Below are 24,582 nucleotides of genomic sequence, written 5' to 3'. Positions count from 1 at the left end.
TTTAGATCCTGGAATGAGATGGCATCAGTTTATGCCACTGAGATACTGAAGCAGCAAAGCAGCCTAAATTAATGACTGTGTATTGTCCATTCATCAGAGATGCTATAAATTGAACTCTATGGGACTTCTGTTGTAGGGTGACCATAGTTTCTTCAATTTTCTTCAAACCAGGAAACAGTACCTCAATGTGCACATGTTTATATTGTATGAGCCAGACATGAAACAAATCCAGCTTCTTTTAACCATTTTGTCAGGCCACCAGGACTTCAAAGAGAAAGTCAAATTTCTATACCAAAGCAAAGCTAGAGATAAAGAAAAAGAAAAAGTCAAAGCCTCATTCCCGTATGCCACAGTATACTATCTAAAAATATATGGTTCTGCGTAGGAATTAATATGAGTAAGGGACACATGTACCCTGATAAGGTGGTTTTCCCACCAAGCCCTACCTCTTCATGTGTATCTGTAGTTTCATTCTGGGTTTAGAAGGTTTTACAGTGGCATAAAGCAGGTGGTCGTCGAAATTGACCCTTGAATTATAGGTGCTCAAAGAAAATAAACTCTTAACATGCCAAGTTTAGGGTTAGGGTTAGGGTTCATGTGCCGATTGAAAATAGCACATGCATAGGACCATTTCAAACAAAAAAAAAATCTAATTCTGTTGATCAAAACAAACTACTTTTGATGAACCAGGTGTTTGCTATCATTTTTGATACTGTAAGGAGAGTTCTTGGGTTACTAATATTCTAAATCTGTAAGTGAAATATGATCCGGCCAACTTTTGCTTATGCATTTTAATATAGGATATGACAGCATGATATCACAGCATATACTATGTTAAAATGCTGTGAGTGCCATAGATTCCATACTATCATTATAAAGTAAATGTTGACTCTACCAACATGTTGTAGAGGCTTTTGATTTATATGCTGGTTTTGCATGTTGGTCACTGTGGTGTTTAATTTTATAGAATCAAAAGAAGACAGGATGGGTTTTGGACCAATCGTATCCATTTTGCTAATTCTTGTGGGTAAGTTGATCTATGTGACATGAAGTGAAAGACTATTGTCCTATAAAGCAACATTATTATTTTAATCTTATTCACTTTCTATTCCTTACAAATAGTGGCCCTTGATTTGGCTACCACACAAGCAACTGGTGGATCATCTACAACTGTTGGGGCAACGACAACTGGAGCCTCAACGACAACTGGTGGGTCAACAACAACTGGAGCCTCAACAACAACTGCTGGGTCAACAACAACTGGAGCCTCAACGACAACTGGAGCCTCAACGACAACTGGTGGGTCAACAACAACTGGTGGATCAACAACAACTGGAGGTTCAAATACAAACGGTGGGTCAACGACAACTGGAGGGTCAACAACTGGTGGATCAACTACAACTGGAGGCTCAACAACAACTGGTGGATTCACCACAACTGGAGCATCAACAACAACTGGAGGCTCAACAACAACTGGTGGATCAACAACAACCAGTGGGTCAACTACAACTGGTGACTCAACAACAACTGGTGGGTCAACAACAACTGGAGGTTCAACAACAACTGGTGGGTCAACCACAACTGAAGCATCAACAACAACTGCTGGGTCAACAACAACCGCAGGCTCAACAACAACTGGAGGCTCAACAACAACTGGTGGATCAACTACAACTGGTGGGTCAACGACAACTGAAGGCTCAACAACTGGTGGGTCAACAACAACCGGTGGATCAACTACAACTGGTGGGTCAACAACAACTGGAGGTTCAACAACAACTGGTGGGTCAACCACAACTGGTGGGTCAACGACAACTGAAGGCTCAACAAATGGTGGGTCAACATCAACCGGTGGATCAACTACAACTGGTGGGTCAACAACAACTGGAGGTTCAACTACAACTGGTGACTCAGCAACAACTGGTGGGTCAACAACAACTGGAGGTTCAACAACAACTGGTGGGTCAACCACAACTGAAGCATCAACAACAACTGCTGGGTCAACAACAACCGCAGGCTCAACAACAACTGGTGGATCAACTACAACTGGTGGGTCAACGACAACTGAAGGCTCAACAACTGGTGGGTCAACAACAACCGGTGGATCAACTACAACTGGTGGGTCAACCACAACTGGTGGGTCAACGACAACTGAAGGCTCAACAACTGGTGGGTCAACAACAACCGGTGGATCAACTACAACTGGTGGGTCAACAACAACTGGAGGTTCAACAACAACTGGTGGGTCAACGACAAAGAAGGCTCAACAACAACTGGAGGTTCAACAACAACTGGTGGGTCAACCACAACTGAAGCATCAACAACAACTGCTGGGTCAACAACAACCGGTGCATCAACAACAACTAGTGGCTCAACAACAACTGGAGGCTCAACGACAACTGGTGGCTCAACCACAACTGGTGGATCAACTACAACTGTTGGGTCAACAACTGGAGCGTCAACAACTGGAGCATCAACAACTACCACAGCTGCAGTTACAACAGCTGCTGCAACTACAGCTGCTGCCACCACAGCTGCTGCCACCACAGCTGCAGTTACAACTGCTCCTGCACCAGTTGTAGTTCTCAGATCAACCTTGGCAGTTCAGTTCACATCAGAACTCAGTAACCCCATGAGCCAACAATTCAGAGTTCTTGCAGTGATAGTTGTTACTGCGGTAAGAATAATTTCATTGTTTTGTTGGTGTTGTTTTGTTAAGCAAATCATTACACTGTTCATTGCAACTGAAAAACAAATCATTCTAATGCAGATGCAATTTCACATGAAATTTACCATTCCATTTGATTTCATTTGGAGAATATTGTATTTGAAATCCACTCAATATGTCTAATTTTTGCATTTTTCTTCTTACAGTGTGATAAAATCTTCTTTGAAAGATTTGGTGATGTCTTCGTCCACAGCTTTGTTATATCATTTAGGTAAACTTCAAATTCTACCTTGTTTTAAAGTTTCTGTCTGACATTAGCTAACATGCCTGTCATAAGTAAATATATGTTTCTATGTGGATAATGAATAAGTTAGCTATATCTGTACGTCACCTATAAGTTACATATTTGAAGAAGTTATCAATATAATTTATTATTTTCATAATTTGACTCTTGACTTTATGATATTGGCATTTGTGATGCAGCGCTGCTGGAGCCAGAACACAAACTAATAACACTGAAGCAAATGTGGGGATTGAGTTCAATAGGACTACTCCAGTTGAAGCTATCCCACAGAGTGATACCATTATAGAGGCTGTGAGAGAAGCTGTGAATAACCCCAACAATACCTTCAACCTCACTATTGAGCCCAACTCCCTCCAAGTAACAGGTAAGTTAACAGTTAACACATGAGGCTAAATTTCACTCCACTCATTATTTGAAACAGAATTTTAAATAATTGCCTGAACTGAAAAGTTGGGAACAAAACTATGCTGGTAAATGTGAAATGGACGTAGCTTAGGGACCAGATACAAAAAGACATCTGTCACACTGTTCAGTATTATACAGTTCACCACACCATTTCAACAGCTCAATGTGTGGCAGGATTAGCTATTCTGTAAAATATCTTGCATTCAATGAATTTGCTTCAGTTCAGTTTAGTCTTTATTATAATCCCAGAGGGCAATTTGGTTTGCAACAAAATCCATCACAAACAACAACACCACACATAAAAACACAGTAACCACGTAACAATAAAGAAATTACAGAAACATCACTCAAACACTATGGCAGTGAAAAGTTAATGAATAACAGAATTTCTCAAGAACAGCCATTTAGTAGAACGGCTTGCCACTAGCTTGTGACTAACTTCAAGATTCTTGGCACTAGCAAACTCAGAATTAGATAAGACGCTTCCTAGTTTGCAAAAGCAATTCTCTTCCTCAGTATTGTTTTGATGCAGCGTGCAGCACTGTGGAACTGGCATCAAGGTCTATATGACATCAGGCATCTTTTTGCCTTGGACATGAGAGTACAATGCATTATTGATATCCTCACAATGTAAGGGCAAGCTATTACTAATTTATTCTTGAAAAAAACATTTCACAGCATTTTCAAACAATGGAACTACAGCAACCACAGCTGCTGCCACCACAGCTGCAGTTACAACAGCTCCTGCACCAGTTGCAGTTCTCAGATCAACCTTGGCAGTTCTGTTCACATCAGAACTCAGTAACCCCATGAGCCCAGAATTCAGAGCTCTTGAAGAGATAGTTGTTACTGCGGTAAGAATAATTTCATTGTTTTGTTGGTGTTGTTTTTTTTAAGCAAATCATTACACTGTTCATTGCAACTGAAAAACAAAGCATTCTAATGCAGATGCAATTTCACCTGAAATTTACCATTCCATTTGATTTCATTTGGAGAATATTGTATTTGAAATCCACTCAATATGTCTAATTTTTGCATTTTTCTTCTTACAGTGTGATACAATCTTCATTGAAGCATTTGGTGAAGTCTTCGTCCGCAGCTTCGTTATATCATTTAGGTAAACTTCAAATTCTACCTTGTTTTAAAGTCTCTGTCTGACATTAGCTAACATGCCTGTCATAAGTAAATATATGTTTCTATGTGGATAATGAATAAGTTAGCTATATCTGTACGTCACCTATAAGTTACATATTTGAAGAAGTTATCGATATAATTTATTATTTTCATAATTTGACTCTTGACTTTATGATATTGGCATTTGTGATGCAGCGCTGCTGGAGCCAGAACACAAACTAATAACACTGAAGCAAATGTGGGGATTGAGTTCAATAGGACTACTCCAGTTGAAGCTATCCCACAGAGTGATACCATTATAGAGGCTGTGAGAGAAGCTGTGAATAACCCCAACAATACCTTCAACCTCCCTATTGAGCCCAACTCCCTCCAAGTAACAGGTAAGTTAACAGTTAACACATGAGGCTAAATTTCACTCCACTCATTATTTGAAACAGAATTTTAAATAATTGCCTGAACTGAAAAGTTGGGAACAAAACTATGCTGGTAAATGTGAAATGGACGTAGCTTAGGGACCAGATACAAAAAGACATCTGTCACACTGTTCAGTATTATACAGTTCACCACACCATTTCAACAGCTCAATGTGTGGCAGGATTAGCTATTCTGTAAAATATCTTGCATTCAATGAATTTGCTTCAGTTCAGTTTAGTCTTTATTATAATCCCAGAGGGCAATTTGGTTTGCAACAAAATCCATCACAAACAACAACACCACACATAAAAACACAGTAACCACGTAACAATAAAGAAATTACAGAAACATCACTCAAACACTATGGCAGTGAAAAGTTAATGAATAACAGAATTTCTCAAGAACAGCCATTTAGTAGAACGGCTTGCCACTAGCTTGTGACTAACTTCAAGATTCTTGGCACTAGCAAACTCAGAATTAGATAAGACGCTTCCTAGTTTGCAAAAGCAATTCTCTTCCTCAGTATTGTTTTGATGCAGCGTGCAGCACTGTGGAACTGGCATCAAGGTCTATATGACATCAGGCATCTTTTTGCCTTGGACATGAGAGTACAATGCATTATTGATATCCTCACAATGTAAGGGCAAGCTATTACTAATTTATTCTTGAAAAAAACATTTCACAGCATTTTCAAACAATGGAACTACAGCAACCACAGCTGCTGCCACCACAGCTGCAGTTACAACAGCTCCTGCACCAGTTGCAGTTCTCAGATCAACCTTGGCAGTTCTGTTCACATCAGAACTCAGTAACCCCATGAGCCCAGAATTCAGAGCTCTTGAAGAGATAGTTGTTACTGCGGTAAGAATAATTTCATTGTTTTGTTGGTGTTGTTTTTTTTAAGCAAATCATTACACTGTTCATTGCAACTGAAAAACAAAGCATTCTAATGCAGATGCAATTTCACCTGAAATTTACCATTCCATTTGATTTCATTTGGAGAATATTGTATTTGAAATCCACTCAATATGTCTAATTTTTGCATTTTTCTTCTTACAGTGTGATACAATCTTCATTGAAGCATTTGGTGAAGTCTTCGTCCGCAGCTTCGTTATATCATTTAGGTAAACTTCAAATTCTACCTTGTTTTAAAGTCTCTGTCTGACATTAGCTAACATGCCTGTCATAAGTAAATATATGTTTCTATGTGGATAATGAATAAGTTAGCTATATCTGTACGTCACCTATAAGTTACATATTTGAAGAAGTTATCGATATAATTTATTATTTTCATAATTTGACTCTTGACTTTATGATATTGGCATTTGTGATGCAGCGCTGCTGGAGCCAGAACACAAACTAATAACACTGAAGCAAATGTGGGGATTGAGTTCAATAGGACTACTCCAGTTGAAGCTATCCCACAGAGTGATACCATTATAGAGGCTGTGAGAGAAGCTGTGAATAACCCCAACAATACCTTCAACCTCCCTATTGAGCCCAACTCCCTCCAAGTAACAGGTAAGTTAACAGTTAACACATGAGGCTAAATTTCACTCCACTCATTATTTGAAACAGAATTTTAAATAATTGCCTGAACTGAAAAGTTGGGAACAAAACTATGCTGGTAAATGTGAAATGGACGTAGCTTAGGGACCAGATACAAAAAGACATCTGTCACACTGTTCAGTATTATACAGTTCACCACACCATTTCAACAGCTCAATGTGTGGCAGGATTAGCTATTCTGTAAAATATCTTGCATTCAATGAATTTGCTTCAGTTCAGTTTAGTCTTTATTATAATCCCAGAGGGCAATTTGGTTTGCAACAAAATCCATCACAAACAACAACACCACACATAAAAACACAGTAACCACGTAACAATAAAGAAATTACAGAAACATCACTCAAACACTATGGCAGTGAAAAGTTAATGAATAACAGAATTTCTCAAGAACAGCCATTTAGTAGAACGGCTTGCCACTAGCTTGTGACTAACTTCAAGATTCTTGACACTAGCAAACTCAGAATTAGATAAGACGCTTCCTAGTTTGCAAAAGCAATTCTCTTCCTCAGTATTGTTTTGATGCAGCGTGCAGCACTGTGGAACTGGCATCAAGGTCTATATGACATCAGGCATCTTTTTGCCTTGGACATGAGAGTACAATGCATTATTGATATACTCACAATGTAAGGGCAAGCTATTACTAATTTATTCTTGAAAAAAACATTTCACAGCATTTTCAAACAATGGAACTACAGCAACCACAGCTGCTGCCACCACAGCTGCTGCCACCACAGCTGCTGCCACCACAGCTGCTGCCACCACAGCTGCTGCAACTACAGCTGCTGCCACTACAGCTGCTGCAACTACAGCTGCTGCAACCACACCTGCTGCCACCACAGCTGCTGCCACTACAGCTGCTTCCTCAACTGGAGCCTCAACAACAACTGATGGATCAACTACAACTGGTGGGTCAACCACAACTGGTGGGTCAACGACAACTGAAGGCTCAACAACAACTGCTGGGTCAACAACTGCAGGCTCAACAACAACTAGTGGATCAACGACAACTGATGGATCAACGACAACTGGAGCCTCAACAACAACTGATGGATCAACTACAACTGGTGGGTCAACCACAACTGTTGGGTCAACCACAACTGAAGGCTCAACCACAACTGGTGGGTCAACAACAACTGGAGGTTCAACAACAACCGGTGGGACAACGACAACTGGTGGATCAACAACAACCGGTGGGTCAACGACAACTGGTGGGTCAACGACAACTGGTGGATCAACGACAACTGGTGGATCAACAACAACTGGAGGCTCAACAACAACCGGTGGATCAACAACAACCGGTGCATCAACAACAACTGGAGGCTCAACAACAACCGGTGGATCAACAACAACCGGTGCATCAACAACAACTAGTGGGTCAACAACAACTGGTGGCTCAACAACAACTGGAGGCTCAACGACAACTGGTGGCTCAACCACAACTGGTGGGTCAACCACAACTGGTGGGTCAACGACAACTGGTGGATCAACAACAACCGGTGGGTCAACAACAACTGGTGGATCAACAACTGGAGGCTCAACAACAACCAGTGAATCAACAACAACCGGTGCATCAACAACAACTGGAGGCTCAACAACAACCGGTGCATCAACAACAACTAGTGGGTCAACAACAACTGGTGGCTCAACAACAACTGGAGGCTCAATGACAACTGGTGGCTCAACCACAACTAGTGGGTCAACCACAACTGGTGGATCAACAACAACCGGTGGGTCAACAACAACCGGTGGGTCAACGACAACTGGTGGATCAACGACAACTGGTGGATCAACAACAACTGGTGGATCAACAACAACTGGAGGCTCAACAACAACCGGTGCATCAACAACAACTAGTGGGTCAACAACAACTGGTGGCTCAAGAACAACTGGAGGCTCAAGGACAACTGGTGGCTCAACCACAACTGGTGGGTCAACCACAACTGGTGGGTCAACGACAACTGGTGGATCAACAACAACCGGTGGGTCAACAACAACTGGTGGGTCAACGACAACTGGTGGATCAACAACAACTGGAGGCTCAACAACAACCAGTGGATCAACAACAACTGGAGGCTCAACAACAGCTGGAGGCTCAACAACAACCGGTGCATCAACAACAACTAGTGGGTCAACAACAACTGGAGGCTCAACGACAACTGGTGGCTCAACCACAACTGGTGGGTCAACGACAACTGGTGGATCAACAACAACTGGAGGCTCAACAACAACCAGTGGATCAACAACAACTGGAGGCTCAACAACAATCGGTGCATCAACAACAACTAGTGGGTCAACAACAACTGGTGGCTCAACAACAACCGGTGCATCAACAACAACTGGAGGCTCAACAACAACCGGTGGGTCAACAACAACTGGTGGGTCAACGACAACTGGTGGATCAACAACAACTGGAGGCTCAACAACAACCAGTGGATCAACAACAACCGGTGCATCAACAACAACTGGAGGCTCAACAACAACCGGTGCATCAACAACAACTAGTGGGTCAACAACAACTGGTGGCTCAACAACAACTGGAGGCTCAATGACAACTGGTGGCTCAACCACAACTGGTGGGTCAACCACAACTGGTGGATCAACAACAACCGGTGGGTCAACAACAACTGGAGGCTCAACAACAACCGGTGCATCAACAACAACTAGTGGGTCGACAACAACTGGTGGCTCAACAACAACTGGAGGCTCAAGGACAACTGGTGGCTCAACCACAACTGGTGGGTCAACCACAACTGGTGGGTCAACGACAATTGGTGGATCAACAACAACCGGTGGGTCAACAACAACTGGTGGGTCAACTACAACTGGTGGATCAACAACAACTGGAGGCTCAACAACAACCAGTGGATCAACAACAACCGGTGCATCAACAACAGCTGGAGGCTCAACAACAACCGGTGCATCAACAACAACTAGTGGGTCAACAACAACTGGAGGCTCAACGACAACTGGTGGCTCAACCACAACTGGAGGCTCAACCACAACTGGTGGGTCAACCACAACTGGTGGATCAACAACAACCGGTGGGTCAACGACAACTGGTGGATCAACAACAACTGGTGGATCAACAACAACTGGAGGTTCAACAACAACTGGTGCATCAACAGCAACTAGTGGGTCAACAACAACTGGTGGCTCAACAACAACTGGAGGCTCAACCACAACTGGTGGGTCAACCACAACTGGTGGGTCAACCACAGCCGGTGGATCAACAACAACCGGTGGGTCAACGACAACTGGTGGATCAACGACAACTGGTGGATCAACAACAACTGGAGGCTCAACAACAACCAGTGGATCAACAACAACTAGTGGGTCAACAACAACTGGTGGCTCAACAACAACTGGAGGCTCAAGGACAACTGGTGGCTCAACCACAACTGGTGGGTCAACCACAACTGGTGGGTCAATGACAACTGGTGGATCAACAACAACCGGTGGGTCAACAACAACTGGTGGGTCAACGACAACTGGTGGATCAACAACAACTGGAGGCTCAACAACAACCAGTGGATCAACAACAACCGGTGCATCAACAACAGCTGGAGGCTCAACAACAACCAGTGGATCAACAACAACCGGTGCATCAACAACAGCTGGAGGCTCAACAACAACCGGTGCATCAACAACAACTCGTGGGTCAACAACAACTGGAGGCTCAACGACAACTGGTGGCTCAACCACAACTGGTGGGTCAACGACAACTGGTGGATCAACAACAACTGGAGGCTCAACAACAACCAGTGGATCAACAACAACTGGAGGCTCAACAACAACCGGTGCATCAACAACAACTAGTGGGTCAACAACAACTGGTGGCTCAACAACAACCGGTGCATCAACAACAACTGGAGGCTCAACAACAACCGGTGCATCAACAACAACTAGTGGGTCAACAACAACTGGTGGCTCAACAACAACCGGTGCATCAACAACAACTGGAGGCTCAACAACAACCGGTGCATCAACAACAACTAGTGGGTCAACAACAACTGGTGGCTCAACAACAACTGGAGGCTCAACGACAACTGATGGGTCAACGACAACTGGTGGGTCAACCACAACTGGTGGGTCAACGACAACTGGTGGGTCAACCACAACTGGTGGGTCAATGACAACTGGTGGATCAACAACAACTGGTGGATCAACAACAACTGGAGGCTCAACAACAACCAGTGGATCAACAACAACTAGTGGGTCAACAACAACTGGTGGCTCAACAACAACTGGAGGCTCAACAACAACTGGTGGCTCAACCACAACTGGAGGCTCAACCACAACTGGTGGGTCAACCACAACTGGTGGATCAACAACAACCGGTGGGTCAACGACAACTGGTGGGTCAACGACAACTGGTGGATCAACAACAACTGGTGGATCAACAACAACTGGAGGCTCAACAACAACCGGTGCATCAACAGCAACTAGTGGGTCAACAACAATTGGTGGCTCAACAACAACTGGAGGCTCAACCACAACTGGTGGGTCAACCACAACTAGTGGGTCAACCACAACCGGTGGATCAACAACAACCGGTGGGTCAACAACAACTGGTGGATCAACGACAACTGGTGGATCAACAACAACTGGAGGCTCAACAACAACCAGTGGATCAACAACAACCGGTGCATTAACAACAACCGGTGCATCAACAACAACTGGTGCATCAACAACAACTAGTGGGTCAACAACAACTGGTGGCTCAACAACAACTGGAGGCTCAACCACAACTGGTGGGTCAACCACAACTGGTGGGTCAACCACAACTGGTGGATCAACTACAAATGTTGGGTCAACAACTGGAGCGTCAACAACTGGAGCATCAACAACTACCACATCTGCAGTTACAACAGCGGCTGCTACTACAGCCGCTGCCACTACAGCCGCTGCAACTACAGCTACAGTAGCACTCACTTTGAGGCGGGTCAGTTTCTCATCTGCTGAGACATTTACAAGTGAACTGCTGGATTCAACATCTTCAGCTTTTGGAATTCGAGCCACAATGATAAGAACAGAGGTAAGTCTCCCACTTAAAATGAAGCCTGTGGTAGCATCTATTGTATTCTGGTATCAGAGAGATCAGGTCATTCATTGCTCAAATGATTGAAAATATAGATTGCTGTATCCTAATAATGTTTTTTTAGTAGATAAGATCTAAGTCTTAAGATATCTAATAACTACCTAATATTCTACAATAAGCCTTCTTTTAATTTCATTCATGATGTACTCATCTTCCAACAATCATTTTTGTCAGTGTCAAAATACATTTATTTGGGATTTTGGTGTTAAGTCTACACCAATCTAAATGGAGTGGAAATTCAAGAAATGTATGTGACAGTATAAAATTTCAAATCAAATTTCAATCTAGTTTGCAATAGCATTCACCCTCTCTATTCACTTTGGGCTATATTGTTTCACTGGCAAAAACTATTAGCAAGACATTTTCAATATATTCAGGTTTCAGAATTGCCCATTTTTTTCCAAGCCTAATTCCACTTTTACCGTTCTTGCTAGGTAGTCTTATACTTGGTCTTTTCAGTACGCCTTAATGGGTATAGGTTGTTTTCTGCTTCACAATGCTGGATCATACAGTGGAATGCCTGTGTCTCTTATGGGATGGCATTTGATTCCAGTTGCTGAGGTTTCAAAGGAAAAATTAAAAATCATCCCTCTATCACTATATATAAAAGGACAAAGATACACTCAGTGCACTTCCCCTTCTGTAATTTTACTGTGGTAGTCAATAAAGAACTAATAAAGAAAATTATGAAAAGAAGGAAATGGAATAGTGTAATTAAACAATGTGAAAATGAAATAGTATAATTAAAAAGACTTAAAATTAAAAAGACTAAGGAAAAAACATTAAGAATATAGCCAACATAAATATGCTTACAACCTGCTTTTATTCCTGCAGCTTGAGCCTCTTTACAGAGCAGCGTTCTCCTCCTTCAACTCCTTGACAGTGGTGTCATTCAGGTAATTTGTTGATGTTCAGCTTTGCTAGAATGAACGAATAATGGCCAGAAAGTCATGATGATTGAAACAATATTTTTTTCTGTAATTCCATTTGCAGAAATGGATCAATCATCAGTGACGTGGACGTTACTTTCGCGGCCTCATCTGTTCCTAATGCTGCCCAGATTGGAAATGTTTTGATCAATGCAGCTTCAAGCATTACAGCCTTCAACATTGACACCAACACTGTTTCTGTGGATGGCACGCTTGCTGGTGCAACTACAGCCGCTGCCACCACAGCTGCTGCCACCACAGCTGCTGCCACCACAGCTGCAGTTACAACAGCTCCTGCACCAGTTGCAGTTCTCAGATCAACCTTGGCAGTTCCGTTCACATCAGAACTCAGTAACCCCATGAGCCAACAATTCAGAGATCTTGCAGTGACAGTTGTTCGTGTGGTAAGAATAATTTCATTGTTTTGTTGGTGTTGTTTTGTTAAGCAAATCATTACACTGTTCATTGCAACTGAAAAACAAATCATTCTAATGCGGATGCAATTTCACATGAAATTTACCATTCCATTTGATTTCATTTGGAGAATATTGTATTTGAAATCCACTCAATATGTCTAATTTTTGCATTTTTCTTCTTACAGTATGATATAATCTTCAGTGAAAGATTTGGTGCTCTCTTCGTCCGCAGCTTCGTTATATCATTTAGGTAAACTTCAAATTCTACCTTGTTTTAAAGTCTCTGTCTGACATTAGCTAACATGCCTGTCATAAGTAAATATATGTTTCTATGTGGATAATGAATAAGTTAGCTATATCTGTACGTCACCTATAAGTTACATATTTGAAGAAGTTATCAATATAATTTATTATTTTCATAATTTGACTCTTGACTTTATGATATTGGCATTTGTGATGCAGCGCTGCTGGAGCCAGAACACAAACTAATAACACTGAAGCAAATGTGGGGATTGAGTTCAATAGGACTACTCCAGTTGAAGCTATCCCACAGAGTGATACCATTATAGAGGCTGTGAGAGAAGCTGTGAATAACCCCAACAATACCTTCAACCTCACTATTGAGCCCAACTCCCTCCAAGTAATAGGTAAGTTAACAGTTAACACATGAGGCTAAATTTCACTCCACTCATTATTTGAAACAGAATTTTAAATAATTGCCTGAACTGAAAAGTTGGGAACAAAACTATGCTGGTAAATGTGAAATGGACGTAGCTTAGGGACCAGATACAAAAAGACATCTGTCACACTGTTCAGTATTATACAGTTCACCACACCATTTCAACAGCTCAATGTGTGGCAGGATTAGCTATTCTGTAAAATATCTTGCATTCAATGAATTTGCTTCAGTTCAGTTTAGTCTTTATTATAATCCCAGAGGGCAATTTGGTTTGCAACAAAATCCATCACAAACAACAACACCACACATAAAAACACAGTAACCACGTAACAATAAAGAAATTACAGAAACATCACTCAAACACTATGGCAGTGAAAAGTTAATGAATAACAGAATTTCTCAAGAACAGCCATTTAGTAGAACGGCTTGTCACTAGCTTGTGACTAACTTCAAGATTCTTGACACTAGCAAACTCAGAATTAGATAAGACGCTTCCTAGTTTGCAAAACCAATTCTCTTCCTCAGTATTGTTTTGATGCAGCGTGCAGCACTGTGGAACTGGCATCAAGGTCTATATGACATCAGACATCTTTTTGCCTTGGACATGAGAGTACAATGCATTATTGATATCCTCACAATGTAAGGGCAAGCTATTACTAATTTATTCTTGAAAAAAAATTTCACAGCATTTTCAAACAATGGAACTACAGCAACCACTGCTGCTGCAACCACAGCTGCTGCAACTACAGCTGCTGCCACTACAGCTGCTGCCACCACAGCTGCTGCAACTACAGCTGCTGCCACTACAGCTGCTGCAACTACAGCTGCTGCCACCACAGCTGCTGCAACCACACCTGCTGCCACCACAGCTGCTGCCACTACAGCTGCTGCCACTACAGCTGCTGCAACCACACCTGCTGCCACCACAGCTGCTGCAACTACAACTACAGCTACAACTACAGTAGCACTCACTTCGAGGCGGGTCAGTTTCTCATCTGCTGAGACATTTACAAGTGATCTGCTGGATTCATCATCTTCAGCTTTTGGAACTCGAGCCACACTGATAAGAACAGAGGTAAGTCTCCCACTTAAAATGAAGCCTGTGGTAGCATCTATTGTATTCTGATATCAAAGAGATCAGGTCATTCATTGCTCAAAGGATTGAAAATATAGATTTGATTCCAGTTGCTGGGGTTTCAAAGAAAAAATTAAAAATCATCCCTCCATCACTATATATAAAAGGACAAAGATACACTCTCAGTGCACTTCCCCTTCTGTAATTTTACTGTGGTAGTCAATAAAGAACTAATAAAGAAAATTATGAAAAGAAGGAAATGAAATAGTGTAAGTAAATAATGTGAAAGTTAAATAGTATAATTAAAAAGACTATGGAAAAAACATTAAGATATAGCCAACATAAATATGCTTACAACTTGCTTTTATTCCTGCAGCTTGAGCCTTTTTACAGAGCAGCGTTCTCCTCCTTCAACTCCTTGACAGTGGTGTCATTCAGGTAATTTGTTGATGTTCAGCTTTGCTAGAATGAACGAATAATGGCCAGAAAGTCATGATGATTGAAACAATATTTTTTTCTGTAATTCCATTTGCAGAAATGGATCAATCGTCAATGACATGGACGTTACTTTCGCGGCCTCATCTGTTCCTAATGCTACCCAGATTGGAAATGTTTTGATCAATGCAGCTTCAAGCATTACAGCCTTCAACATTGACCCCAACTCTGTTTCTGTGGATGGCACGCGTAAGCAATATTGAGTACTACCTGATCAAAAAGTGCAAAAACTTACCACCCTTTTTTTAAATACATGTTTCTTTTTCTTCTTTCTTCATTTACAGAGGTTTCAAGTGGAGTAAGCCATAAGATCAGTCTCCTCACTGCATCCTTCTTGGTGGCGTTGTCATGGCTACTGTCAAACCAGCAATAAGTGTCAGCGGAGACATAAATGTCAAAGGACAATGGCCACCGTCACTGGTATGAGAAAGGACTTTGTTGTCATTAAAAATACGAGATTTGTGAGGGTCTCAAGCATTGATGGCTTGGGAATAACTTCCAGATATTAAATTCTAAATTGTAATGGCCAGACACATTAAGGACAATGGAGCAGGCACATTCAGAGGATGGCTTCCTGGTTTGATTTCAGTCACTATCCAACTGTGCAAATGACAGCATACGCCTTGGAACGCCAGTTGGAAAACACTGAACACACGTTGCACTGTGGGATGGACCAAGAGGACAGAATGAGCTCAATCCAGGATGCAGCCAGCTTTAAGCACCTGGTCCAATGAAAAGAAAATAATATGGCAATACTAGAAATAAAAGTACAATAATATGATTATTTAAATCATTTGAACTGTGGGATATCCAGATAGTCCATCCAAAATAATTGCACTATGTACAATATATATACAATTTGCCTCATTGAATACCATGTGCTATAGCAACATTTAGAACTAAATAACTTTAGAATGATTGACTTTAAAGGCCAATTCACATCTAGAATGAAAACTATAAATATAACCACAACTATAAAAAGATTTAAATTGTTCTAAGTAAATACAATATCTGTGTTCCCACTACAACGATAACTATAAAAACATCCAAAACGATAACTATATTTTTGGCTCGATCTCAGAGTGATTATTTTGGATGCAGAGGCAAAGATAAAACATTTTCAACCAATCAAATTAAAGTTGTAAGAAAGAAGGGGGCGGGGAGGATTCAGTCGCTCCCTGCAGTGACGCTTCGTTTGCTGAGGAACTGATCACAGATATCGCTGCAGTGTGAATGCTTGAGCAACAATGTATCCTTATATTTTATAGTTTATCTTATAGTTATCATGGCCCATGACTTTTTGTGTAACTCTAGACCACATTTGTCTATCAAATGGTTAATGTATACATTACCCAACCCAAATGTCAGATCCAGTCACACAGATCCTTGGGGAGTTTGTCTTGGAATATGGAAATAGCTCTTTCACAGCTTGCCTAACCCACGATTACTCAACATACAGCTCTGTTTAACATAAACATGAACACCTTTATATAGTCTCAAAATGCATGTGAAATTCATGTTTAGGTTTCACATACATTCAGTCCTTGTAGCAGCTGCAGGAGCATAATACTGTGATTATGGATTGGGGCTTTAATCAAAGATCATTTAGTTCACATTAACAAAGTTAGATGGGTCACACCTCCACTGCCTCTGAAGATAAGTGTGTGCATACATGAATTCCTCCATGTTTACCAATAGATAGAGAAATGTGCAAAACCCAGTGAGTCAGATATACTGTAAGTCAAAAGCCATCGTAATTAAGAAATGTATGATATCAGAACAATGTCCTGTATGATTATCCAGTCAATTTGCTTATTTATACATATATTTACACTGTCATACATAAGTGTATTCTGTGAGCTCACATTATAATTCTGTATACTTTATGTAAGAAATAGTAGATCTTCATGATGAGCAGAATATAAATTTCTTTTAAAAAAGTCTGTCTAACTTTGTAACTTTGCGGAGGGTGTGTGTGTGTGTGTGTGTGTGTGTGTGTGGGGGGGGGGGGTCAGACAAGCAAACTGGATGGTGGCGTATTCAAGGCCAGAAGTTTGAAAGAAAAAAGCTGAAATTATATGTATTAATGATGTATACAGACAACCAAATCCTGCCTCGTCATAGAAACAAGTAGAATTCTTTTTTTTTTCCATAGTAGCCACTTCTGTTACCTTAGTGTCAGTGAATCAGGTTTGTCCAGTTGCACAAACTTGGCACAAACATGTTTGAAAATGAGGAAATGATCCAGCTCATTAGTGAATCAAAACTAAGCCATAAAGGAAATAAATACCAGTGAGACAGACTATACGGCGGCATACTTTTACAGAAAAAAAACCCACACCAACTTAAAAAAGAACAACGAGCACACTGGTGTTCTTGCTACCTCACATGCATGCGGAATATGTAAATCTGTTCAGGCGATCAAGGAATTTATGTCACCGTATCATTATTATTATCTTAACTAGATAAGAAGGTGATGTGTTACATATGTGGACTTCAGCTGAAAGGAGCAGAATGTACGACAATGTAAGAAAGAGAGATTCTCATTTTTGCGTGGGTGAATCAAATACTCAGACATATTCAGACAGCCTGAGAGAGTTTAAAGAACGAGACTTCCCAACTCAACAGTAATCATCAACCAGAGAAGGCATGTCTGGTGTGTGGTGGGCATGATGACCGGCTGAACTGTTTCAGTGAAATCACTTCTGACGTGGCATGATCACTTTAGCTTTAGTGCGAAAAATCAAGAAGCAGTAGCACATTGGATTTCTTACCCACAGAGCAAATTTTTTTTTTCTAAATGGTTATAAACGCCTCAGCTAAAATGAGGCTATGGGGTTTAGACTATGTCTTCTGGGGTATATGACAAAAATAAACATTATCTTGCACATATGGACTTCTCTGGTGCATGTTTTTGATATTTACAGCTGTTTATGCATCGTTTCAATATGTAATTATGTATCTATTGCTTGGTCTAAAACTGGGCTATACATAGCCAAAAAGAATAAATGGCTGGATAAATTATTGAGATTTGGCATTTTAGCTAGTAGCAGTGTTGCAGTGCTGGCCCAGTGTGTCAGGTCAAGTTACTGTGAAGAGCTAGAAAGACAAAAGAGTGATGATAGGCCCGCAGAATGCAGAGCAAGGTCTATGTATAGCAGACATGATGACAGACGAGGCTCTCAGAGTTGTGACATGGAGATGAGATGGACGGACTGAGTTTTGCACAGGCAATGACATGGAGGGACGTCTGATTGAGGCAGGAAAAGAAGGTTGCAGGATTCAAAAGAGAAGAAAATAAAAGTATGAATGACTGTGACAAGATCATTAAAGGATAAAAATCACCTGCTTTTGGAACTCAAACAGATTAAAGTAAAATCAAACAAGTGAAAATTAGCTTAATGCTAGTCACATGCTGGTCAGCTAAGAGCATCCTGGCAAGAAATGTAATAATTGTAAGTGTTGTCTATATGACTGTCATGACAGACAACACCTCTAATGTTTCAGAAACACCTTTTTATTAAGATGACAGAGGGTTTGGAGCAGAATTATGTTACAGCCTTATTTTACACTCTTGCAAATCTATCCAGACAAAGCTATATTTGAACAGTGACTGTATACCTATCTATTAAAGAAACAAAACAAAAACAACATTGCTATTGTATTGCTTACTTCATCTGATAGTCAACCAAATGTGCGAACAATCCACAAAATATACAAAATCCAAAACACTTTGCTAGTAAATCAGAAGTACATCAACTAAATTTAATAAAGATAAACCTCTTTTTGTTTATCATGAAATCTGAAATCATAAAATCATGCAAATTAAACAGCAAAATTGTATTATCAAACAACATTATACAACCCATTGTTTACCATCTTAACACACCACAACAGTGATTCCTCTAGAGAGAGAAAGGTATATAATGCATCCTTCACTATGGGCCACTATCTCAACTGATAGTAATGCCCTGGTCCATCTGCAGACCAGTGGGGGTTTCCACCTCAGGTTCAGCTCAGTACCACAGCCAATTCAACATGAGCAGTTCAACAATGACTTAACAAAATCCTACAGTCACTTAGGCTGGAGACACACGAGAAGACGCTTGAAATCCTAACCGATTTTGAAAACGCACTTCGGATTTCACAGACTTTTTTGTCTCAGCATCAGTGTCATTTTGAAACCGCCACAACAAAGTGGTGAGATGCATCATTCTCCCGAGTTTCATCAAAATCCATTCATCGTGTCTAAGATGAATGAACTGAAGCAGACCGATTCATAGTCCTCCCTTAGGTTTCACAGCAGGGGACAATAAAGAGAGGTGGGGGAAAATAATAATGGCACATACAGCAAAATCATTCCTCGGACCATGTTGTTTGCAGTATTGATCCAATACTATTGACACGCATGAGGCCTCAGGACTCAACACCAGTCAAAGGTAATCTATCGCAGCGGCCACAGTTAGTGATTTGTACATGTTGTTTGGTACAACAGATTATCCAATAATTTGATTGTCTACTGTCATCTTCATTCATATGGGCCTGAATTACCATAAAAAGCACCAAAATTCCCTATAAGAAGGTTCAAATAAGTAAAAAGGTAGTGATACACAGGACAACTTTTTGGAAAACTCAGATGTTTTTTGAACAGGGCCCAAGGAGCCTCAGCAATGTTACTTTACACCTTGCCAAGAAGGAAACAAAATATTTTTTTGACTGTCTGACTTTATCATCTGTTCCTGGAAGCCTTGCCCATCTAACCTGCTCCCAAAAATATGCCTTGTGTATCGCTAACAAGAGACTTTATTGCCATAAAACGTGGATGAAATAATAAAAAAAGCACTAATGATAAAAAAAAAAAAAAAAACACTACTAGTGATTGAAACAAGTCACTGATGATTGGTTGAGAGAAGCCAGTTCTCAGTTGTGCTGAAGGGAAATACTATAGGAACTATAATACCCAGGGTTCCTGCGTCCATGCAGCCGGAAGAGGAAAACGCATGGATTAGCGTGTTTACAACTCATAAATTATCCTCGCGAGCGTCCCCGGTACCGCTGCCATCCAAAATAGACTAATACAGCTTTGCACGTTGGTGCTGCTAACACTACACAGGGCCTAGTTAGTGTCATCCGGTTTCTCTCTCTGCTCCGGACCAGTGTAGTTACATAGACTGTAATAACTGTCGCAGCAGCCGGACCACCCACCATCTGTAGCAGCGACAGACTGACCGGGGAAGTGGGACAAGGGAACAGATGGCGTGCCCGAGCCGGGCTGCGGGGCTGCTGACACTGAATATGAGAGCAGTGCTGGAGATGAGCAAGGCGGTCAGTATCAATCATTGAAAAGCAAGTCGTTGGCTATTGCACAATATCCTCGCAGACTTGAGGATGCCCGAGTGACTTGGATGATACCGGGGGTACAAGAGCCATCGCGAATTGCCGCCGCGACCAGATTGATGCGCAGCTACTCGGCCGCTGGCGTCAACTTAATCCCTTTTTACGTGTCTCTGAGTCGGTGAACAATGGTTGACAACCGCTACGCCACGGCTTTGGTCATCGGCTGCGTCCTCAGCATACTGGCCACGGTGTATCTGTCGGTGGCCGTCGGGACGCAGCACTGGTACCAGTACAGCAGCCCCACCGTGCGCGGAGAGGCCAACGTGTCCGAGCTGCGCTCCCTGCACGAGGAGTTCATGGACGGGGAGTTTGATGAGAAAACATACAGCGACACCCTGTTCCGCCTCAACGGGACTATGGGCCTGTGGTGGCGGTGTGTCCTGGTTCCCGCCAACACCCACTGGTACAAGGAGTCAGGTATGTTTACTCTTCGCAAAACTGACAGCACCACACCTACCCCATTAAAAAAACACCACCACAACAAAAACATTCCACACAGTCTTCACAATATGGGCGTCAATTTGTGGTGTCCCTCTGATAAAGCACGTAATAGCTTACCTTCATACCTTAGCCTAATTGAGTCCAAATATGATATATGTTTTATTATTACAACAGAGAGCAGAGAGATCAAGAGAAAATTGCCAGAAATATATTTGGAAGCCATATCTAAGAAATGCACATCAGAGGAGCATTCAGGACCCATGCTGAGAGTCTGCAGGTTTTCATTCCACCCAAAGACTACATCAGCTGATTTCACTGATTAACACATCATCAACCAGAGAAGAGGGACTGATCAGTGAAATCAGCTGCTGTAGTGTTCATACATATAGAACACATTTATTTCAAATATATTTTGGACACTGGAAAATACATTTTCTTCCTACGCACTGTCAACAACATGATTCTGCAAGTATATCCAAAATCAATTTTAGCCACTCAAAATATATTTTGTAAATGTTGTAACATATCTCGAAACATATTCTAAAGTATATGTGAAATGTGCTGTTTGGAGTAGGGGACACCTGATGTTCATGGTAGCCTGTTGCTTGTTTTTATCAGTAATTCACCTCTGTTTCAGATGCCAAGATGGTGATGGAGTGCCGGAGCTTCAGTCTGCCTCAGCAGTTCACTCCCAAGTACAAAGAACCAGGGAACCACAACAGCGGAGAAGACATGCTGCGCACCTGTAAGTTAAATGACAAGTTTATCATCTATTCTAAATTATATCCATTGCATAATGCTGTAGGAAAGCAGCCAGTGCAACCTCTTCATTATGCAGTGCATTAATTATGATCAATATGTGATGTTGCATAATACATTGCCCCCAATTGTGGAGCCCCTGGGCACCTCCCTCTGTCACACACAAGAGGATGAGCCAGTGAAGAGTGTGTGATGCCCAGTGACTCACACTTGCTTCCTGTGCTTGTGTGTGCATGAATGCATAGACCTGTGGAGGTGCCAGTTTCTGCTGCCACTGGTGTCGCTGGGTCTGGTGGTGCTGGCGGGCCTGATCGGGTTCTGTGCCTGCCTCTGCCGGAGCCTCACCCCCACCCTGGGCATCGGAGTGCTGCACCTGCTGGCTGGTAAGACCTGTTAAACTGGACAGACTTGCTTATTGTCGGCGGGCAGATGCCACCTTATGAGCCACCAAAGCAGTAAATAAAACAATTAGGGGTTAACAACTTGTGTAAACAACATGCACTTCACTTCTGAAAACTCACCCAGTATGCATAGAGTAATTACTTGCAGTAATAACTGCAACATATTAGGATGTATATGTATGCATTTGATGTACACTACCACTGAAAAGTTTGGACACACATTTTGATCTAAAGGCTTATGCTTAAATGCTTGAAATTAGTTTCTTAGACAAATATAAATAGTGAAGTTGATGCCTATGTATGAATTTCTTTCCAAAGCCTTTGCCTTTCCATCAAGGCAAAGGGCAGCTACTTTAAAGAATCTAAAATATAAGAGAGTTTTGTGTTATTTCATGGTTCTGATGTCTTTACTATTATTCTAAAATGTGGAAAATGGTAAAAATAAAGAAACAACTTTTGACTTTTGACTGGTAGTGTAAGAACAAATGTATGAATATAAAATGTCAAGCACATAGTTTGCTACCAAAACATCCAGCTAAAAACATGTGCACTAACAAATCCTAGTGAAGATGAAGCAGTCTGTCCTGTGCCTCGCAGGACTCTGCACCCTGGCCACAGTGTGCTGCTACCTGGCGGGGACGGACCTGCTCCACCGGGTGTCGGTGCTGCCTGACAAGGTGGACGGCTCTCTGGGCTGGTCCCTCTACCTGGCTCTCATCTCCTCCCCGCTCCACATGATGGCTGCCGCGCTGCTGGTGTGGGCGGCACGCAGCCACAGCCAGAACTACTACCGCATGACCGCCTACCGGGTGGCCTAGACCCGACCGCAGATCAGTCTAGTGTCCGTCAGCTCTCGATCTCTGTCCTGTTTCAAATCGCACCCAGCTCTACCAACAAGACACATTTCTAATTGATCTCAGAGGATAGAGATGAGGGTTAATCTGCTCAGTTTGCCCTCTGGTGGATTAAAGTGCATGTACACTATAGTAATGACCCTATCTGCTGCATTAAAAGATTTTATTTCTATCTCTGTGGAGGCTAGGGATTGGCTTTGAAAAGGTCAGCTAGTGACCCAGAAAGATATATATGCCACAGTATATGATTGGTTACTTAATGACTTTTGCATATGGCTGCACACATTTACAGAGAGTTGCTACCTAGTTAGCATCCATAAGAGCTTTGTCTATACAGAGGTTTGCTGTTACAATCACTGTAGCTGTCTTTTAGTTTAACTGCTTCAAAATATAGTTGGGAATGACAGGGTGAAATCAATCAATCAATTAAGCGCACAGTGAAAAATGAACCGATAGCTATTGCTGTATATATGTTGCTGTATTATTACAAAGGGTTTACAGCTTCTCCCTTTTTTTTTTTTTTTACTACAAGTGACGTATTTATTTCTGACAATCATAAAAAGTCAGGCTGTGGTTACGTTTATAATTTGTTGATCCAATGCAGTGTTTTATTTGCTATTTTCAAGAATATTATTTTAAATGTTTTGACTGATTTTGTAGGCTTTTGTAGAAATATTCAAGAAGACGCTGAGCCATCATAGTAGTGGCTCTTCACCATTTCAATTTTTTGTTTCCTTGACCTCTTATGCTAATGTAAATTGGTTTTCATATCCTTTTGTGATCAGTTGTGTATATTTATTGGTTTATTTATTTGCCATATACCTATCTTTTCCCCTTGCTTTTCAATTGGTTTATTCCTATTTGTTATCGCCATTCTGGAGAGAAGCTCAAAACAAAAGAATTAATTCAACGACTGTCAGGATTTAAGGGAAAGTTTTATCCTATTAAGCATTATGAATGTATTTTAAAGGCCATATTCAGATAAGCTACTGTCCTCCTTTGCACTTAAATTATTTTTGAACATATCCTGAATGTTGCAGTTGGTAATGAATTTCTATTTTTTATGACAATGTAAATGTCTGAACAATCAAATGAATAGAGGAGAAAAAAAACAATTATCAAACTGAAAACCATTGTATGTGAAAACAGATGATGTCTTCATGTCTCCATAAATATAAAAACACCACTCACACATAAAACTTGGTTGTAGGTAAGAGTGTCAATGAAAGGATGCACTTCTGACAACAAGCCTCTAATTAAAAAGTGTAGTTTTCAAACAGATTGTACTTATCCACATATCCTGCCTTTAAATACAAGAAGTGGTTCTATCCCTGACTCTAGTGTAGCGTAAATATATGGCAAATGTTACTGTATGACTGTGCTTTTGTGAATCCACAGTGAATGCGTTATACATTCTCCGCTAGTGAGCTTGTCTGGAACAGGTAATTGTACGCTTAAAAAATTGTGTACAAGTGTGTGTGTGTGTGTGTGCGCAAATACGTATGTGCGTGTTCCAAGCAACTGCTGTCATCATTTCAATAAAAGTT

At 41.3% G+C, this 24,582-nt stretch overlaps 2 protein-coding genes across 3 annotated transcripts; both read left to right on the top strand.

The window, feature by feature from the left end:
- The first annotated feature begins 7,180 nt into the window (after positions 1-7,180).
- Positions 7,181-15,961, top strand: LOC139911325 (uncharacterized). 2 transcript variants are annotated; one of them, XM_078291622.1, is made up of 10 exons: positions 7,181-7,272; positions 11,410-11,526; positions 12,424-12,485; positions 12,583-12,922; positions 13,120-13,184; positions 13,397-13,581; positions 14,300-14,688; positions 15,065-15,126; positions 15,224-15,372; positions 15,468-15,961. In XM_078291622.1, exons 2-10 carry the CDS (start codon positions 11,512-11,514, stop codon positions 15,554-15,556), a joined length of 1,356 nt encoding a protein of 451 aa, XP_078147748.1. In that variant the 5' UTR covers positions 7,181-7,272; positions 11,410-11,511; the 3' UTR covers positions 15,557-15,961. The 2 variants fall into 2 exon arrangements, with proteins under 2 accessions (XP_078147748.1, XP_078147747.1); XM_078291621.1 differs by lacking the exon at positions 7,181-7,272 and having other exon boundaries at positions 11,391-11,526.
- A 4,430-nt stretch (positions 15,962-20,391) lies between these two features.
- LOC139911324 (claudin domain-containing protein 1-like) lies at positions 20,392-24,574 on the top strand. The gene is made up of 4 exons (XM_071898841.2): positions 20,392-20,997; positions 21,659-21,766; positions 22,026-22,163; positions 22,779-24,574. The coding sequence occupies exons 1-4, from the start codon at positions 20,706-20,708 to the stop codon at positions 22,997-22,999; spliced, it is 759 nt and encodes a 252-aa protein (XP_071754942.1). The 5' UTR covers positions 20,392-20,705; the 3' UTR covers positions 23,000-24,574.
- Positions 24,575-24,582: the final 8 nt, after the last annotated feature.

Source organism: Centroberyx gerrardi, chromosome 23, assembly GCF_048128805.1.
Source record: "Centroberyx gerrardi isolate f3 chromosome 23, fCenGer3.hap1.cur.20231027, whole genome shotgun sequence".
NCBI classification, from domain to species: domain Eukaryota; kingdom Metazoa; phylum Chordata; class Actinopteri; order Beryciformes; family Berycidae; genus Centroberyx; species Centroberyx gerrardi.
The sequence above is the reverse complement of the archived record's forward strand: the minus strand, read 5'-3'. Positions and strand labels throughout refer to the sequence as shown.